General features: G+C 36.5%; 1 protein-coding gene across 1 annotated transcript in view; it reads right to left on the bottom strand.

Moving 5' to 3' along the window:
* Positions 1-3,774: 3,774 nt before the first annotated feature.
* The window catches only part of LOC109082382 (zinc finger and BTB domain-containing protein 16-A-like), a 50,954-nt gene continuing 36,488 nt past the window's right edge, over positions 3,775-18,240 (bottom strand). Inside the window, exons 5-7 of the mRNA XM_042755472.1 lie at positions 10,287-10,457; positions 5,793-5,960; positions 3,775-4,006 (exon numbers count right to left, since the gene is read on the bottom strand). Coding sequence (XP_042611406.1) covers positions 3,777-4,006; positions 5,793-5,960; positions 10,287-10,457 — 569 coding nt within the window. The 3' untranslated portion in view covers positions 3,775-3,776. The remainder of the gene's footprint in view (positions 4,007-5,792; positions 5,961-10,286; positions 10,458-18,240) is intronic.

Genomic DNA, 18,240 nt, shown 5'->3' with positions numbered 1-18,240 from the left:
CCATTTGGTCCCACATAGATCCTCAGTCCGAATAATGATTTGTGTAACAATGGCACAGATATGGGCGCACTGAGTGACATGGCTACTTCCTGTTTGAAAGCAAAGTAAAACACAGTGATACAGCGGCAGGGATGCCAAGTTTTCACTTAAATGCTGACCTGTAGATTTATTGCTTGTGGCAACCAAAAAAAAAAGTAGCTGAAAGGGGTTACAAAACTAAACATAGTATCCATAATGACAAAGAAAGTGTAGTGTTTATCCTAAAATTGATATCTGTGATGTTCTGTGAGTAAAGTGAAGGCATCCCTGATTGCCTAAGAGCACAGTTCATATCAAGGTGACTCTGCATAAAGACACAAATACAGGGCAGAAGATGTATCAAATCATTTACAGGGTGTCTATCAGAGCACCTCTTTGTTGCTAACCGGTGCATGTTTTTAACACTGAATAAGTCGACCACATTGACTCACACTGCACACACAAGGACCAGTACAGACCGTATAGGTGACTCTAATCTTACAGTGAGCGGTGAACACAATACAAACACACAGATACAGCTTTACTTTTCATGTCTTACAGGTCGCTTGTGCTCCATGACCTACAGCTCTTGGCGTTAGTTCACTCACAGTCATTTTATATCCAAAATGTGGAATCATCATCATCATCATCATCATCATATGAACTGACACCCAGCAGCAATGACTACAATATGTTTTTACATAGATCTACTACTTGTATATGTTTTACATTGTAAAATAAGCACAAGAAAACAACTTTCCACTCAAATCAAGAACAAGCACAAATGCAAAAGATACTGTAAAAATATTTGCCTCACTCAAAATAAACAAAAAAGAACGGGTCGCACAATACCCCGTACAAAAATACAACATCTTCCCTTTATCAAAGTGCCGCGTTTGGCTCTTGTCGAGAGATTTATTTTCAAAGGAAATCACATATTAGTTTTTGTTTTCTCTAGTGAACATCCCCACATAACTGCACGCATCAATACTGCATCTCTGATGACTTACTGCTTGAATAATTTTCACATAAAAACATCATTTTATTCACATTGTTTCAAGTTTATCTCCTCAAGTGTCTAATAACTAAACATTTTCTAATCACTATTCTGAAGTCATCTAGAATGTATGCATCTACCCTTTCAGGTTGAATATATTTCATTGAAAGGAGTGTAAATATAATGACGAATGAACCGGGCTGTTTTTTTTTTGTTTGTTTTTTTTAGTGAATGGAAACATGAGATTGGGCATAAATGAAAATGCTAGTTACAAGCAAAACAAAAATGTGCTTTTGCTTTAGTGCAAAACTGAGAGCAGAGTAGAGGTAGCCCTGAAACTGATGGCCGAGAGGCAGATATGCACCACTAGTAGCCTACGACGCTCAATGCTAAAATACCACTGAATAATTCACAGACCCAGACGGAATTTAAGGTGTGGTTACAATATCCAAATTTCACAGCAAAAAAAAAACAAAACAAAAAAAAAATCACCCCGGGGGCCACTGACAATACTGTAATGATCTGTGATTTTGCACATTGTGAAGACTCCGAGGTGGTAATATCGTATGAATGCATAAGATGTTATTTGTATGAAAACATGATTTTTAGAAAATAAACATAAGCATGAAGGTCCATCCCTTAACGTAAGCGTCAGTGGGCCATAAGCAGATGAAGCACGGCTCACACAGAAGTCATTTTCAAACCAGCTTTCTGTTGGTCAATGAGGCAAATTCGCATGACCAAGTTGAACCTGTTGCGAAATCTGAGAAAGTGTAAATCTTTTGCCCTCATGCGAAATTCCAGATTATGTCGATTCCTATTGAAAAGATTCCAACCCGACGTCATGAGAAAATGTAAAAATATTATGAGAATTTTGTATGAATTTGTACCGATGTGACTTATTCCGGAAATGGACTATTTTTTAGAAAAATAAAATAGTAAGCATGAAGGTCCACCCATAAACTTTACGATCAGTGGGGTGTAAGCAGATAATACAAAAATCTATAAATAACAAATTTACACCAATTAGTCACAAATTTGCCAGAACATAAAATAGTTACGTATTGCCACGAGTGCGTATTGTAATTTTGCCTGTTGAAATTCGCCAAACAATTGCAAATGTGACCACGCCTTTACTGATTTTTTTAAGAAAACTCCAGCAGTGCAGAATAGATTTAAAAATAGTAAAACACTTTAAATGTAAAGTACTACAGTCTTACTAAATCATTTACCAGTTGACCAAAACATAAACACATAAGTGGCAGATATATAGAATGTTGCGAACAAACGTTCCAATTTTGCTTAAAATTGCGGGATCTCTCGAATTCTGTGTGGGACTGATGATGTGGTATTCTGAATGCATTGTACAGATTTTAAACAAAGCTCAGCAGGAAATGAGAGACAAAGACTAGTACAAAAATAAATCTAGCATGTGAGGTAACAAAATTAGGCAATTCAAGTAAAACGTTGAAATAGATGACAGAACACAAACTAAAACTGCGAGCTAACTAAAAGTATCCTCAGCAGAAGACTGGAGAAACATATACTGCATTATGGTTTTTAATAATAAAAAATAATCTCTTTTTAATTCATAAATTGATTTCTGAGTATGATACTAACATTTCATTAGACTAAAATGCCTGCAGTTGCAAAACTGTGATATTGTCATGTTACCATGTGAAAGTTAAAATGAAATCAACTGACATGCTGTATTATTTGGTGTTAAAGTGACTGAAATGAAAGCAAATTACAGAGATTCACCTCTCTGGCTTCGTCTAAATGCACTAAATGCAGAATGTGGTGCTGAAAACAACAAAAATGGGCCTCTGAAACTCTGAAAGTGCACAGTGTAGTTATTTAAGGTTGAATAAATGTCCCTGAACATCCACTACAGTTGCTTGGCAGCACAATTTGGATGTACCTCTGAGAAAAGCTGTTTTGTTAAGCACTTTATTATGCTTTAAAGAAAATGACTAATGGGTTCAACTCTGTGCATTTCCTCGCATGTATTTATAAAAAAGAAAATTGAGTACTAGAGAGTCTAATAATGAACTTAAGGGACAATTTACTAAAAAAGCGCCTAAATTAATTCGCTAATGTGTTCAGCTCCTCTATTTCATCATGTGTGTGAGTTTTAAGCTTTGGTCCATGTTTTTATTAGACTCATAATAGCTCCATTTAGACCCTATGAAATCAAAATATGAGGCTTTGAGTCCATGTGTGTAAGCTATAAGGTTTCTAGCATATTCTAAAGGTTGACCTTTAGCGGATATGCATTTAAAATCATGGTTGTGATGCAACTAAAGACTACTGGATGATCCCTATGACATTCCCCACCACTTTCATGGGGAATGAAAATCTGATCATGATTTCATGGGGTCTCGAAAATCTATGGCTTATGGGTTGTCCATGGAGAAAAAGTGCGGGGATCCTTATCTGAATAAAACATTACGAGTATGATCATGCAGTGAATTTCTCCAATTAACAGAGTGGAATGCAATCATATGTATTCTCGTCACACTTTCTGAAAATTCATATCCCTTTAACACATATCACATTTCCATTTTATAAACATTTTTGAGTGCTGTTACATCCTAAAAATGTGCACAAATGCATGTCACAAACAAAAATCCACATCACATTTAATCACTCTGAGCACGCCCTCTCACCGTCTTTGGCCAGGACTGAAAGCAAACCTTCAGGTGAATTGTCCTTGGGTGTATCTTGCTACTTTCCCATTCCGTTTTTTTGTTGCCCTGTCTCAAACGTAGCAGAGGTACAGGTAGGTCTTCTCTATCCTCCAGTCTGGGGGCACGTCCTCAGGCTTGTGGGCCTTCATGTGCTTCTGCATGGACGAGAGGCTGGGGCAGTACTCCTGGCAGATGGTGCACTGGTAGGGTGAAGCACCGTTGTGGGTACGCAGGTGTTTAATCATGGCGGAGTAGTCCCGCGAGCGCTGGTGGCACAGCTTGCACTCAAACGGCTTCTCACCTGTAGAGAACAAGTACAGAACATTTCAAACTTCCAATAATGTGAAAATGACAGAAACAGCTGTGTTAATTAAAGTCAGCATGAAATAGGAATCACAGCTGATTTTACTTCTATAATGTGATGGATAATGTTTGGATCTATGAATTTATTCCAGGGTTATTATTGTTAATTAAAGTAAAACTAAAATCATACAAGATATTTTTGTTATTTAAAATAAACATTAACTGTAAAATAAATAAATAAATAAATACACAAAAAGACGTTTATTTTATTTCATTATTTTAATGTTAAAATAAAAAATATGAAATAAAAATTTATATAAAAAGCATCTTATTTCAGCTTCAGTAAGTAAATCTAAACTATTAACTATGCTGAAAATAAAATATTGAAATTCTAAAAATAATGTAAAACTGTAAAACTAATTAAAAACTAATAAAATCAGAAAATATATAAATAAAATCAAATAATTCAAAATACAACTAATAAAAATGTACATTTACAGTAAAAACTAATTAAAAACTGTAATAGAATATCAGTGATACTGAAATAAAATTTCTGCATAAATAAATAAAAATGTAATTCATAGATACAGTGACTTAACTGCACCTTTGCTATAATGAGCATTTTTTAATTTCTGAATTAATAATAATTTTTTTTTTTAAACAATGCAATTCTTGAAAAGAAAACCTTTAAGTAGTTTCTTTTATTTACCATTCCTTAAGAAAATGTTTAAAAATATTTAAAAAATAAAAATAAATGAAAATGCCTCATTGCTTATTAATTAAAAAAAAAAAAAATTCTTAAAGTCATGAAATTACATCACAAAGAAAACCAAACCAAAACTGTGTCAATAGGACTCTTAAAATATCAGATAATTTGACATATTTATTATAATTAATCGTTCACGATATTTCTAAAACATACTTTTCATCTTAAAAAATGTTTTTAAAAACTTTTCGGAAAATGTTCAATGAAAAAAAAAAAAAGACTGGGCAGTACTGATGAAATATTATCAGGATAGCGACAGATTCTAGATTTTCCATACTAGCTCTGCTTCCTGTCTGATAAGGTGAGGTTAAGATGCCACCTGCTGTCCAGGACGGGAACGACAGATGTGTAGAGCCATGGGTGTGCTGCCTGCCACTGAGCACAGCAAACCGAGTATTGATCCACCATTGACAGCAAGTGTAAATGTCAGTGATTCTCCGGCTGGTTGTGTGAAGGAGCAGTGGCCTTTCAGCCGAGAGTTTCTGCTCTTGTTATCTTCACCTGCCCGGTCTCGTGGCCGCAGCCCCGCTTGACACAAAGACAGCAATTATTTGACAGGCCTCCTGATAGGTTTGCTTTAGCAGCTGCCTTATTGAGGGCCAGAGAGCAGCAGCAATCAGCCTGTAATTCCAGCTCAGCCGAAAGATTTAATATGCCACCATGACAGAACAAAATATAGGCTATACAAGGAATTTAATCTAGTGTGGACCTGAAAATGTCAAGATCTGAATTCTTCGGTGTAAAACTGTGGCCTTATAACGTAATCCAATTCATTTATCATTTTATAAAACTGTTGCCTTGTTTTACTATATCATATTTGCTAGAAGGCACCATGCTGGCGTGACAATGATCTCTAACTTGGAAGAACATGTCAGTGTGTTTTCAGTGTGTATTTATTAAACTGTGAGCTTCAACGGCTTTGGGAATCACTGTTAAAGTGAAGCGGTCATCAGCTGGACCGCAGGTCTGTGCAGATGAGGTGAAATGCTATTTAAGCTTTAGAATGAAAGTAGCTGACCTGTGTGGACACGGTAGTGGGTCTCCAGCTGGTGCTTGAGGCTGAACTTCTTGCCGCAGCCGTTACATTCATAAGGCTTCTCTCCGGTGTGGATGCGCTTGTGACCCTTCAGTGTGCTCTCGTCACGGAAGCAGCTGCCGCAGAACTCGCACTCAAACGGATGGTCACCTAACGTGCAGAGAAACAATGATAAAGTTATTCATCTGAATGCATTTTTAATTGAGAGAAGTGGTGTTTTATTCTAGAAAGCATTTGAATGGAGAAAAATTGGCTTTTCAGCCAAAGAGCAGGGAATTAATGATAAATAAAACAGACAGCGGGAACAGTGTGGTGTGATTCACAACCATACTGTGCTACCAATGTAGTCAGATTCAGGAACAAATTATGCTTATAAGTCGGTTCTTTTTAATGAATCCAAAACACACAGCAAGGCCACCTCTTTCAATATGCATTATTTTGATTATCACTTCACTTTATTATTGTAATTATATTTTTTCCTCTCTTTTGTTTCATGGTCCTGGGCAGATCAAGGAATTTGTTGCATATATACCACCAGAGTTATTAATATCGAGTAAACATCACAAGGTTCTGAAAGGGAATTATCCGGTACATTTCTCTCCGCTGGCTGTTCTAATGTCATTGATCAGTACGAGTCTGATATGTGGTGATTTCAAACGCCGGCCGATTGCTAATTACTTTCCCGCTCTGACTAGAAGCCCCTCATATCATTTCCTCAGACAGCAGCGGCATATAACGCTCGCAATATTTAATACATTTCAGCCCCGGCGCCGTGGCTTTAAAGTCATCGGCGGTGACCTATGCTCTTCATTATCTCCCTGTCCAAGTGGTAGCCCGTGCACGGGAATAAATTGCATCTCTTGTTATGTTCCGTCATGCTCCGACTTAAACTCTCATCTTAAGAGACAATGCAGAAATTCCCAGAGCGCGTTCTCTAAGCCAATCACAACCCACTGTTCACATTCAAATACACTTCTGCCTGAGATGAATGGGTTTCTATCTGGGCTAAGAGAAAAAAAAAGCAGACTGGGAGAGATGAGATCCCTAGTGAACAGATATGAGATGATAGATAGAGTGGCAGTCTTTATGCATCTGTATCAACTTATCCAGTGCACCTTCTGAAAGCCCTCCAGCCTGTCTGTCATTAAAGTTAATTGCCCAGAGGCGGGCAGCAGGAAGGCCAGTATCACAACACCACAGGCATGCTAATGCGCTAACGCCATCTATGCGTGCGCATTCTGAACATGTCACTTGCACTGACTACACGTTGGAGGAAATATCCACAGGTATCAGCTTTGGTGCTTTTCCATGCTTGAATGTCTATTATTGTGCAGACAATGTCAAACTGGAAGTTAAACGTGGTGTCAAAGTGTTTATTGACAATAATAGATTTTAGGTTAGACATTACTACTGTTCCATAATAAATAAAATGGAGTGATTTTTACATAAGCTTTGTTAAATATTGAATAAGCTTTGCAATGCCTGACAAAATGGCTTAAAAGTCAAGGCCAAGCGACCTGCAGAGACTGTCTGTGCCATAAGCAATGTGAGCTTTGTGCTCTGTACCATCAAACACAGCTGTGAACATAGACAGCCGCCACTGTCTGCAAATGGCCTGGCAGTGAAATGGAGAGCGAACAGGAATGGCATAATTAAGGAGAACAGGCTACATGTGCAGAATGGAGAGAGGAGCAACTGGAGACGCACGCAGCCTATTGTTTGATTTGCTTCTCACATTGTAAATACAATGCAGATGGTATGAAATATACAGGTAGGTACTTGTTGTGTTGTGGCAAATTACATCTAAGGTTCTTTTTTATTTATAAGTTATGTTTTTGTTGTTGCATCATGACATATTCAAGCCGAAAAGACTGGTAGAGCTGATGATTTACTCTGGTTAGTGCTGGCAGATTAATATCATTGTTGTTTACCAGCCAAAACTCTGGTTAAAATGCTGTTTTTTTCTGACAACACTGGCAGAGCAAGGGAGGCTTTTGGGGTAAGCTAGATAAGAAGCCCTGTAGTGATACTACACTCTTAAAAATAAAGGTTCTTTATTCACATTGATGGTTCCACAAAGAACCTTTAACATCCGTGGAATCTTTCCATTCCACAAAACGTTCTGTAAAGTGGAAAAAAAGTTACTGTCAATATACTGTTCTTCTTACTAAGAAAAACATGGCTCTTTTAAGAACTGTTTACTGAAAGGGTCTTTGGGGAGCCAAAAATGGTTCTTGGCATTGCTGCAAAAACTATTTGGAACATACTATCAAACAAAACAAGATCTTTTGAATACCTTGCTTTTTAAATAGCATTTTAATTAAATAGAGAGCAAATTGCGACCTACTGTACTGTAAAAATATTTAACCAAAAGTCAGAGACCTTCAATATGACCTTCCAAAACCAAATTGATATCTGATTTCCAGTTTCCACATAAAGAGCTCTTGTTAGAGCAACAGTGGCCTCATTTTTTCAGCTTGTTTATTTTAGGATAAACATCTTAAGACTATGTTTATTTAAATGAGGTGCACCTAAGACTGTCAATAAGTATCCTAAGCTTTGAAAGTATTTATAAATTTCCAAAAATGTCAGGGATTTGGCTTTGTTTCCCTATTGACATGTTCTCTACAGTTCTCATACATTATATGTATGCATATTTGCATGGCTTTGACCGTTCTCTGTAGATCCCTTGTTATTGCACACCATGGCTTGGCGATTATGTAAAACGCCCGCATGTTATTGGTCAGACTACTTTTCAGTAAATACCTTCAGCAAGTATGAAATCATTAGGGAAACAAAGCCAAAACCCGGACATTTTAGGCTATTTAGAAATGCTGGCAAGGAAGTGTCTGGGAAAATGAACTCTTGAGATGTGATATAAAACACCACAATTTTAGTAACTAAGTTTATGTTCACTTCTGTAAGTTGTTTTAAAAACTCTTGCAATTCAAGTGAAGAAAAATCAGATTTTGCTTTTTGAAATAGCTACAGAAGTTGACATTTACTCAGACTCCGTTAGGAATGTCAGAATGTGCTTTCAGATGTTGTTCTGGAAAAACTCATGTAGCAGTCTGTGGCGAGATGGAGTGCATACGTAATGCCTCGACTCTTTAAAAAAACAAACTCACTTAATTTCTGGCCTCTCTTATCAAAAATGTACACGCTGAGTCTAGACTTCAACTGACTCTGACAATATTACTGGTATTTCAGGTCAGAAAGAGCAAAAGTGAGAGAAAGATGCACTCTTGCAAGTTAATGGAGTAGGGGGCGATTTTGTGCTCTTTCTGTTCACTGCCAGACCATATGGATTAAATCTTCAAAACAGAGATAACTGTTAAACATGCTTATACAAAGTACACTGATATAATAAACAAATTGTAATGGGTGTCGATTCATATTTATTTAGTTTGTAGCAAATGTTTGCAGGAGCATGTTCAATATATTGTAATCCTACCTGTTACAATAACAAGAATAAGAATGCACTTTCTCAGTGCCACCTTACCAAATGTCCTTCTTCCACCTAAATCTCCTCTTTTTGTCATAGTTTTTGGGTCATTTGATAACTAAATTGTCACACTCAGAAATTCTCATAATGTAGAATGGTAAAAAAGGTCAATATAGACCCTATACCTATAATAAAAGTTACCCTGAAAGAAACCAAGGTAACAAAAAGGAAACGATGAGGAGAAGTGAAAGGTAGAGAAAGAGACAAAAGACCGTCAGAAGATAGTCTGAGCCTCAGATGGGCCGCCCACGGACTGTAGGGAGACAAAGTTTTGTTTACAAGTTACCGCACTGGATTGACAAAGTTTGAGAGGTTTTTGGCTCTGAATATTTTTTTCAGAATAGGAGCTTGAGTAAGTTAAAGACACAATATCCATTATTTGAGCAAACTATCACTCTATTTGTTGCATGCCAGTCATGATAGCACTGCCTTTAATACACCGCGTTCTAAATTATTATGCAAGTGATATATCAAAAGGATTTTGGTACAATAAAGAGTCAGATTTTTGTTTGTGTGGTTTTTCACATCTTTTTAGATAACTGGTATCAATCTCAGACAGGTTTGGTCAATAGTTTGCCAGGTCTTCTTAGGTAAATGGAAACCCTACTTGAAGAGCTTGTTCCAAATTATTAAGCAAGTCACAATTCTCATGAAATATGTTGAGGAAGAATGATCTTTGGCATTGACAATTTATGTGTCAGATATTAGGCCCATTTCTATCTAGGTGGGTGGTTCTTTGGAATAAATGTTATGATATGTACCTGACTTTGTCAATACTCAAAAATCTGGCTTGTCTGAGGATAAGTAAGAGTTTTATATAACCCTAGCAAGACTATATGAACATGCTCCTCCTAAACTGTTTGAAACTATGCCACATCTCAGCTTGTGGCCCGCTTGCCAATTTTCAGCATTAATGTGCTTTTAGGTGACTCAGATATTGGTGGTTTGAGTGATGTTCAGGTAAAGCTCACCTGTATGCGAGCGGAGATGGCGTTTGAGCGCTGTGTGGCTCGGGAAGGTGCGTTCGCACTCGCTGCAGACATAGCTGCGCATGCCGGCGTGAATCTCCATGTGCTGCTGCAAAGCCTTCTGGGTCTGGAAACGCTTCCCACATAGGAGACAAAACACTGCCATGTCTGAGCCTGAAGATGAGAGACAAAATGAGAAGACGTTTGGGAGTTCAATTAGTGTTTAGTGCAAAGAATGCATAATTTGGATTTCAGCCATTTTGTAGTTAAGTACATTTTAGCAAAATTAATGAATAAGTCTATATGTTTCATAATGGATGGGGTTAAAGAGACTAAGATATATTGTCTTAGTTTCTTTTCTGCAAAAAAAAACCAGTGCTTCCAGTATCTACGGCCAATCAATAATTTAACTTTCAAGTTAGCTGTCTCTAATTTAAAATCTTTGTGAAAGCCCAGTGGTGGGCTCATGAACAGCAGGCTGGGATTGACTTCTCACTCAATCAATCAGCATTTACGACAGAGCTGAGAGTAAAAAAAAGCATTAGTGCCTGAGACACATAAAAATGAACCTCTACACTTCACTGACAGCTCGTCTGTAATGTGAGTTTTGTGTAAATGTACTCTGACAAGTTGCCCAATTTCTCTTCCATTCTCTACAAGTTTAAGGGCCGACATTGATTACGAAGGGCCATTCAGGGGCCGGGAGAAGATATTCAACCTTGAAAACTTTTTGACTGAGATCATACATACAAAAGTAACATGTTTTAGGGCTCTAGGGTTTTAAATATATATATATATACAGGTGCTAGTCATATAATTAGAATATCATCAAAATAGATTTATTTCACTAATTCCATTCAAAAAGTGAAACTTGTATATTATGTTCATTCATTACACACAGACTGATATATTTCAAATGTTTATTTCTTTTAATTTTGATGATTATAACTGACAACTAACGAAAATCCCAAATTGTATGTAAGAAACATTTCAGACTCTGCCTATTTTATAGTTCACTAATCAAATGTAATACATTTGTGTCGTTGATCTTTGTAAATATTGTTAGATTTTCTTGCTTCAATAAAATAAAAGACATTTAGGGAATAGTAATGACAATAATAAAATAATAATTTAATAAGCATTTTCATAGTCTCTTTTGGACGCCACCATAGCTCAAGAATTACCAAAAAAAAAAATATTCCAAAAAGAAACATTCAAGGCAAATCTCTCTGTGAAATACAAATTATGACACATTCTTGAGCTTCATTATATCAGACACATAACAGATATTTGTGTTGTCAGCTCTTTTCAGAAGAAAAAAATAACCAAGGCAATCCAGCACAGGCATACATATATGAGATGACTGTGTTAAAGTAAGAGAAAGCACGAGGTGAAGAGAGAAGGGGAGCTTTGCTTGACTACTGTTTAATGTCTTTAGGAATAATTTACCTCTACAACGCCAACTATTTATACCATCGCTCAGTTCCACTGAGAGCATCCCCCTGCTTCTATTTTTTCTCATTCTTCTCTCTCTCTCTGTCTCCTTCTGCCTCCCTCATCCTCTGTGTCTAGCTCCCAGCAGAGCTTTAATGGTTCTGAAAGTGGCTGACAGAGTAGCTTAAGAGCCGTTTTTCTCTCTCTGTGAACAGGGCTGTTAATGGAGCCAGCTCCTCTCTCAGAGTGAGTGTCAGAGACTCGGTTCTCCTCAGCAGCTGCTCTGCTCTGTTTCCCACAGACTCCAGAGCCGCCTGTTACCCACAGTACACTTCACCCAGACACACAAAAGAAGAAAGAGCTGTGTCACCAGCCACTCCTGCATGTCAAAATGATGAGAACATTTTTAAAAAAGTAAGTGTCTGTCTAATGTGTTTTCCAACATAAAGACATCAGGGTGGGTAAAATACAGAGTTTAATAATCGTCTCACTTTTAATTCATGAATGGGGATGTGGATTGCACTGCCCACGTGCTATACAATTCTGAACTGGAAATACAGGAAGAGGAATTTAGTAAAATGCAATTTCCTTAGTAAAAGGGAATTTCTTAACAAGTTTTGTGATAAAAGTATCAAAATATAAAAAAAATAAATAAATAGCACAACTGTTTTCAATTTTGCTAATAATACTAAGAAATGTTTCTTGAGCAACACTAATCAGCTTGTTCTAATTATTTCTGAAGCATCATGTGACACTGAAGACTGGAGTAATCATGCTGAAAATTAGCTTTGTATCACAGGAATAAATTACAATTTAAAAAAAATACAATCACAAAAATGTTATTTTAAATTGTAGTAATATTTCATAATATTACTGCATTTTTGATCAAATAAATGCAGCCTTGTTGAGCATATAGAAGACTTGTTTCAAAAACATTACACAATCTTACCAACCCCCAACTTTAACAGTAGAGCATGTATGAAATAAGCATAAAAGATATTAGTATTACATTAAATACTAATAAAAATAAGAAAAGAAAATATAATGCATTTTATTTTTTCATAAACGCAGCCTTGCTTAATTGAATGTTGTGACCAATCAGAATTAAGTATTCCAGAGAGCCGTGTAATAATTCAAGAATTTCTTCAAATAATTATTTTATAGCTCTGTTTTAGGTGCTTTTAAATCTAAAATATCTACTTAGTAAAACAAAATTCTGAAAAAATATATTGTATGCTATGATATGACACATATGTGCTTTCAGAGATGAAGAAAGGATGAAATGGAGGGGAAAAATTGAAGTTGGGTTGTTTGGCTCATTGTGTGTGAGTGTGGTCAGAGGTCAGGAACACAGCAGGCAGATGTGAGAAGAGAGAAAGGAGCAGGTCCACCTGTCCCCAGAATGCAATGATGAGAAAAACAAAAATATCATTGAACACAGTAAAATAATCTCCAGATGAGATTGAGATGAGCTGTTTCTTACATAAATGCTGACTATACTGTTGTATGGATGTAAATCATATAGACTACAAACAGGTCATTCCTTCATGTAATTTTTGCCAGTTTGCAAATTAATTCAAATGCTACAGGATGAAATACTTGAGGTTAATCGCAAACATGATTGCTAGTAATGGCAATGCAAACCAGCAAATCGTCTATTAACCATTTGGTTAATAGACATGAAGGGTCAAAAGGTCATAAAGGCATGTTTTTCTCTGTTGTGTCTAAGATATTTCTGTAGCCCTGCTCATGTAGAATTAATGAAGATACACTCTCTTGAAGATAACACATTAATCATAAAGCACGCTTTAAAAATTCATACAAAGCAAAGACTCCTATTTCACATGCAGAGCCAGAGCCACCTTCCCACATCACACCTGAACTTTAATGTCAAAACTTTGTTTAAACAGATTATCCGGTGTATAACCTCTTCGCCTCTTAAAACGAAAATACAAAAGACCGCTTGGTCCGCTTGTTCTGGCCCAATATCATTTGCAAAGGAGAGAGAGGCTGCATGCATCTCACCAATTCTTACAAATCCCCTTTAATCAGATATGAGAGGAACAGAGACAAGAGCGCGGGGGGAGGATGAGCATTAGTAAACACAAGGCTGTTCGGTGGCTTCATTGGCATTCGAGTAGGGTTAGAGTGCTGGCATTTAAAATGCTGCCTGATGAGGACTACAAAAATCAAACCATTTGTTACCACTATTGAGGAGCCTGCAGGCAACAGGCAATTAAATTGGAATTAGTGCAGGGAGATCAGATACAGATGATTCACACACAGAGAGGGGGGAGCTGTCAAAGCCCGAGTTTTCATTTCGTTTGGAGGGGACAAATACTTCAAGAGCAAACACATTTATCCCTCTGGCTTGCAAGCTCACCAGCCGCAACGAATATAACTCTGCCATGATTCCAAACTGGATACGATTTACTAACATGGATTGTAAATACAAGAAACAAAAACATGCGTCTCAAGAACAGAATAAACACATCTCTTCACTGGATGACTGTGCTGGCTCTAAATGAAAGCTGCAGTGTAGCATTTTAACAGCACCAAATGAGAAAATAACTTCCCCTGTCTGCCACAGTTTGGACTAAAGTTGCTCTAATATACCTGGAGATGGCATTCCCATCATCTCAATGGCAGTTGCTCAGCTGGAGCATGCAGAATTGAATATATATGACTTGATTTCTGCCTTCATGGGGATTTTGGAAGTTTTATTTTTCAGCGAGATGTAAATGTCATGTGACAGATTATTCCGTGTTTAATCATAAGACTCCTATGAAAAACAAAAGAGAATTATTTTTTATAATAAACAGTAATAATTTCCAGAACTAATAGGTTACATAATACTAATATATATATATATATATATATATATATATATATATATATATAATATATATATATATAAGGGCTGGGCAAGTTAACGTGTTATTATTGTGTTAAAGCATTAATTAATTCACACAGACAATTATTTTATTGCGCATTGAAAACTGAAAGTCCGTTGCTCACTGACTCTGAATACACAGACAGACAAACCATGGGTCACAGTTCGGATGTTGATCAGTACTGGTTTGGGATGGGCGTCAGTACACGTCTCAACCAATGAGAGCATTTGGAGTGGGCCTAACACCATGTCTACACCGGACGTGAGCAGCACTGCGCAACAAGACAAATCCCTGACAGTAAACTGCTGCCTCGTTCTATCTATGACGTACTGACACAGAGTCCAAATGATTTGTAATGGTCGCTTTGCCGTGTCCAGTGTTTGTGTGTATGTGTGTGTGTGTGTGTGTGTGTGTGTGTGTGTATATATATATATATATATATATATATATTTTTTTTTTTTTCTTGGCTGTCATGAAAAAAAGTAAAAAAATAAAAAATATATATTTGTAAAATGTAAAAAAATAACATTGAGAAATTTATATAATAACTGATGCTAATGTCCATCTACTCAGCAACACCACTGGATTTCTCAGTCTCTATTGTATCTTGCTGTGTGCTTCATGTGTTCACATGACCCCTTCATCTGTCATTGGCCCCCTACCCACCCTTCATTTTCTCAAGCATTTCATTTGCAGACGACAAACCGCTGACCGCTCGTACTTGTTAATAATCGTTAGAACAAGGAAAAAAGCCCCGTGTGACTCCACAAACAGTTGTGCCTAAAGCCCCTGCACTGGTATGCATTGTACCTACCGGTATAATTTATTCGGCAGGCCATCTGGACAGTGAGGGGACAATCAGGCTTAGAGTATGAATGACCCGCTCTATTATTTACAAGTCCACAGGTCCACCTCTTACTCGGCTAATCTGTGTGACTCCTCTGGCTTTTAAAGCGCACTGCTGCTGAGGTGGCTTTTCCACGACAGAGTCTCAGCCGTCCCTCATTAAGACGCGACAGCAGGATTTTGTGCACGGTTAATCATTAAAAGACTCCAATCGCACACAATTACTGGGACAATTAACAAATAGTTGGTGGAAAAAGATCAGAATGGTGACGAGAGAGAGTTTTTGAGGGGCCTACTTTTCTAGAACTGTAGAGTTGGACAGTAGTTGCAGGACTGCAGTACAGTTCACTTTGCCTGAATGGGAATACAACACTTGAATGAAGTTAAATCTTGAATGTATTCGATTCAGTAAATGTAACTAAACTGAACTGATTTGAGAGAAAAAAAAAAATGGGTGGGACTGTATGGAGAACATACTGTATACAGAGAAACAATCATGACCTCGTCTCATGTAAAGGTGAAAGAATCTTCTGAAATGCATTACAGGGGCGAAGGTCTCTGAAGGTCTTTGAGTACAGAGAAGTTTAGAAAAAATATAGCGAGAGAGAGAGAGAGTGAGGAAAAGAGAATCAGTGCTATGGGATGTCATAAAGGTATATTTCATAAAGGTATTAATGAATAGTAAACATTTATAAGCATTTGCAAATGAAGAATAGTTTCCACTTTAGATTGGATACTGCAAAAACAAGAACAAATAATTAATAGATTACTTGTTAAGATGTTTAAATAGAGGTCTACACAACAAACAGAGACCAACAAATGAAGATCAAATGAACTGAAAGTTTAAGCATTTCAACTTACATTAAATAAACATAAATCAAAAAAAAAATTAATCAACAAACATTAACAAGAACATCATATTTCTAGCTATGTGAATATATTAACGTAATGATCTGTTAAGCATCTAATGAAAGTTATCATAAAGTGTTACCATAAAATGTATTTTACCATTTAAACAGATTTTTCAAAAAAAAAATTTTTTTGCCAATTAAAACTAATTTGCCCATAATTATCACGATTATTGGAATTGTCACAATTTACAATACAGACAATAATAAAATAAATACAAACATTAAGGAAATACATTTTAGAAATAATAATAAAATGTGTGTGTGTGTGTGTGTGTGTGTGTGTGTGTGTGTGTGTGTGTATATATATTAACATTTTTAGCAATTTTAAAAGTTTTTCAAAACTATAAAAAATTATTGCAGTTTTAACTGATTTGTCCTAAACTATTGCTATCATTATTGAAATTCTAACAATTTACAATACAAAAAAAAATACAATAATAATTTATATATAAAATAAAACAAAAATAATCAATTTACCCATTTTTACGGGTTTTTCACAAATCATTATTGCAATTTTAACAATTTCCACATTGATAACATTTTAAATCAGTAATATACAGTCAAATGTGTAGGTTAGCAAGGGATAAAAACACATGAAACTTGATGTGCTGTAAGAGTGTCAGATGCTTCATCTGGGATGAAACTCTCACACTGACTCTAGACTCACTTCTGAGCTCTCCCAATGAACTGAATACATATTTAAATATGAGGAACACATCAAGCAGTCAAAAAAAAAAAAAAAAAAAAAAAAGTTGTTTAAGGAATGTTTAATTTACTTTATTTTGTATCACTACATAATATTCAGTAATGTTTCTCTGTTTTTGTCTGAGAGGGTGGCATTTGCTAAGTGTCACGGTACAGGCCAGCAGGGGGCGCACTCTGTAACATCAACTAATGACGCAGAAGGTTTCCTCAAATGACCCCATCTCACAGCACGCTTCACATACATAAACCCATAGCTGTGAGTCACGCTTCTGTCTATCTTATCTTAATGAGCAACATTTATACATTTTTGCATCTGACCTCATTACTGTTTCCATCCAATAAGAATCAAGAATGCTTGATATTGCTCTCCACATTAAGATAAGGAGTGTAATGACATTACAGAATGATTCAGATGCAGACTTTTAATACTATGGCCCCTAATTAAAGATATAAAACTACTGGAGTGGATAATGCAGCCTATTAAACTACAGAGGAATATACAAAAAGCCATATGTATTTGTCTTTTATCAGTCTATAAATGCAATACACCTCAAAGCTGATGTATTGACACAACAGACTGTTTCTCACCCCAATTTGATCATCCTGCCAATTAAGCCTTTTTTAAAAAGTTGCTGAGACCTTTTCAGAGCGGTAGAAAATTAATTCCTCATTGACATGCTGCCTCCCCCATTTTTCCCAGGCTGAAGAGGGCCGGCGACTGAAGGGAAGCTCTGCTCCGGCCCCTCACTGTACAATAGAGAGTGGATTTGCCTTTCACACTGGTCAGTTGACCCTTTGACACCCGATGACTGCAAAGTTGTGAATTAGAATAAAGCCCAGAGACTTAATCCAATTCCCACAGTGCTAGTAAGCGTAATGCGAGATCACCAAACTTTTCTAGGAACCAAGGGCGGGTTTGTGTAACATTCTAGGAAGAATAAGGAATTCAAAACTCTACCATCACAACAATTCAGACCTGAGAGAAGCAGCATGTTGAATGTATGAAATGACACTGATGAAACAAATTCTTAGCAAATTCCATAAGACAACAACATGAAACCCGAGGGTGGGTGGATCTCATGAAACCTATCATTAACATGTCCATGGCATATTTTAGCTTGCACTGCGACATTATTTTCATGACAGTGAAGTATATGTGCTTCCCAA

The sequence above is a fragment of the Cyprinus carpio genome, unplaced genomic scaffold (assembly GCF_018340385.1).
Source record: "Cyprinus carpio isolate SPL01 unplaced genomic scaffold, ASM1834038v1 S000006701, whole genome shotgun sequence".
NCBI lineage: Eukaryota > Metazoa > Chordata > Actinopteri > Cypriniformes > Cyprinidae > Cyprinus > Cyprinus carpio.
Note: the sequence above shows the minus strand (reverse complement) of the source record. Positions and strands in the feature narration are given on the sequence as shown.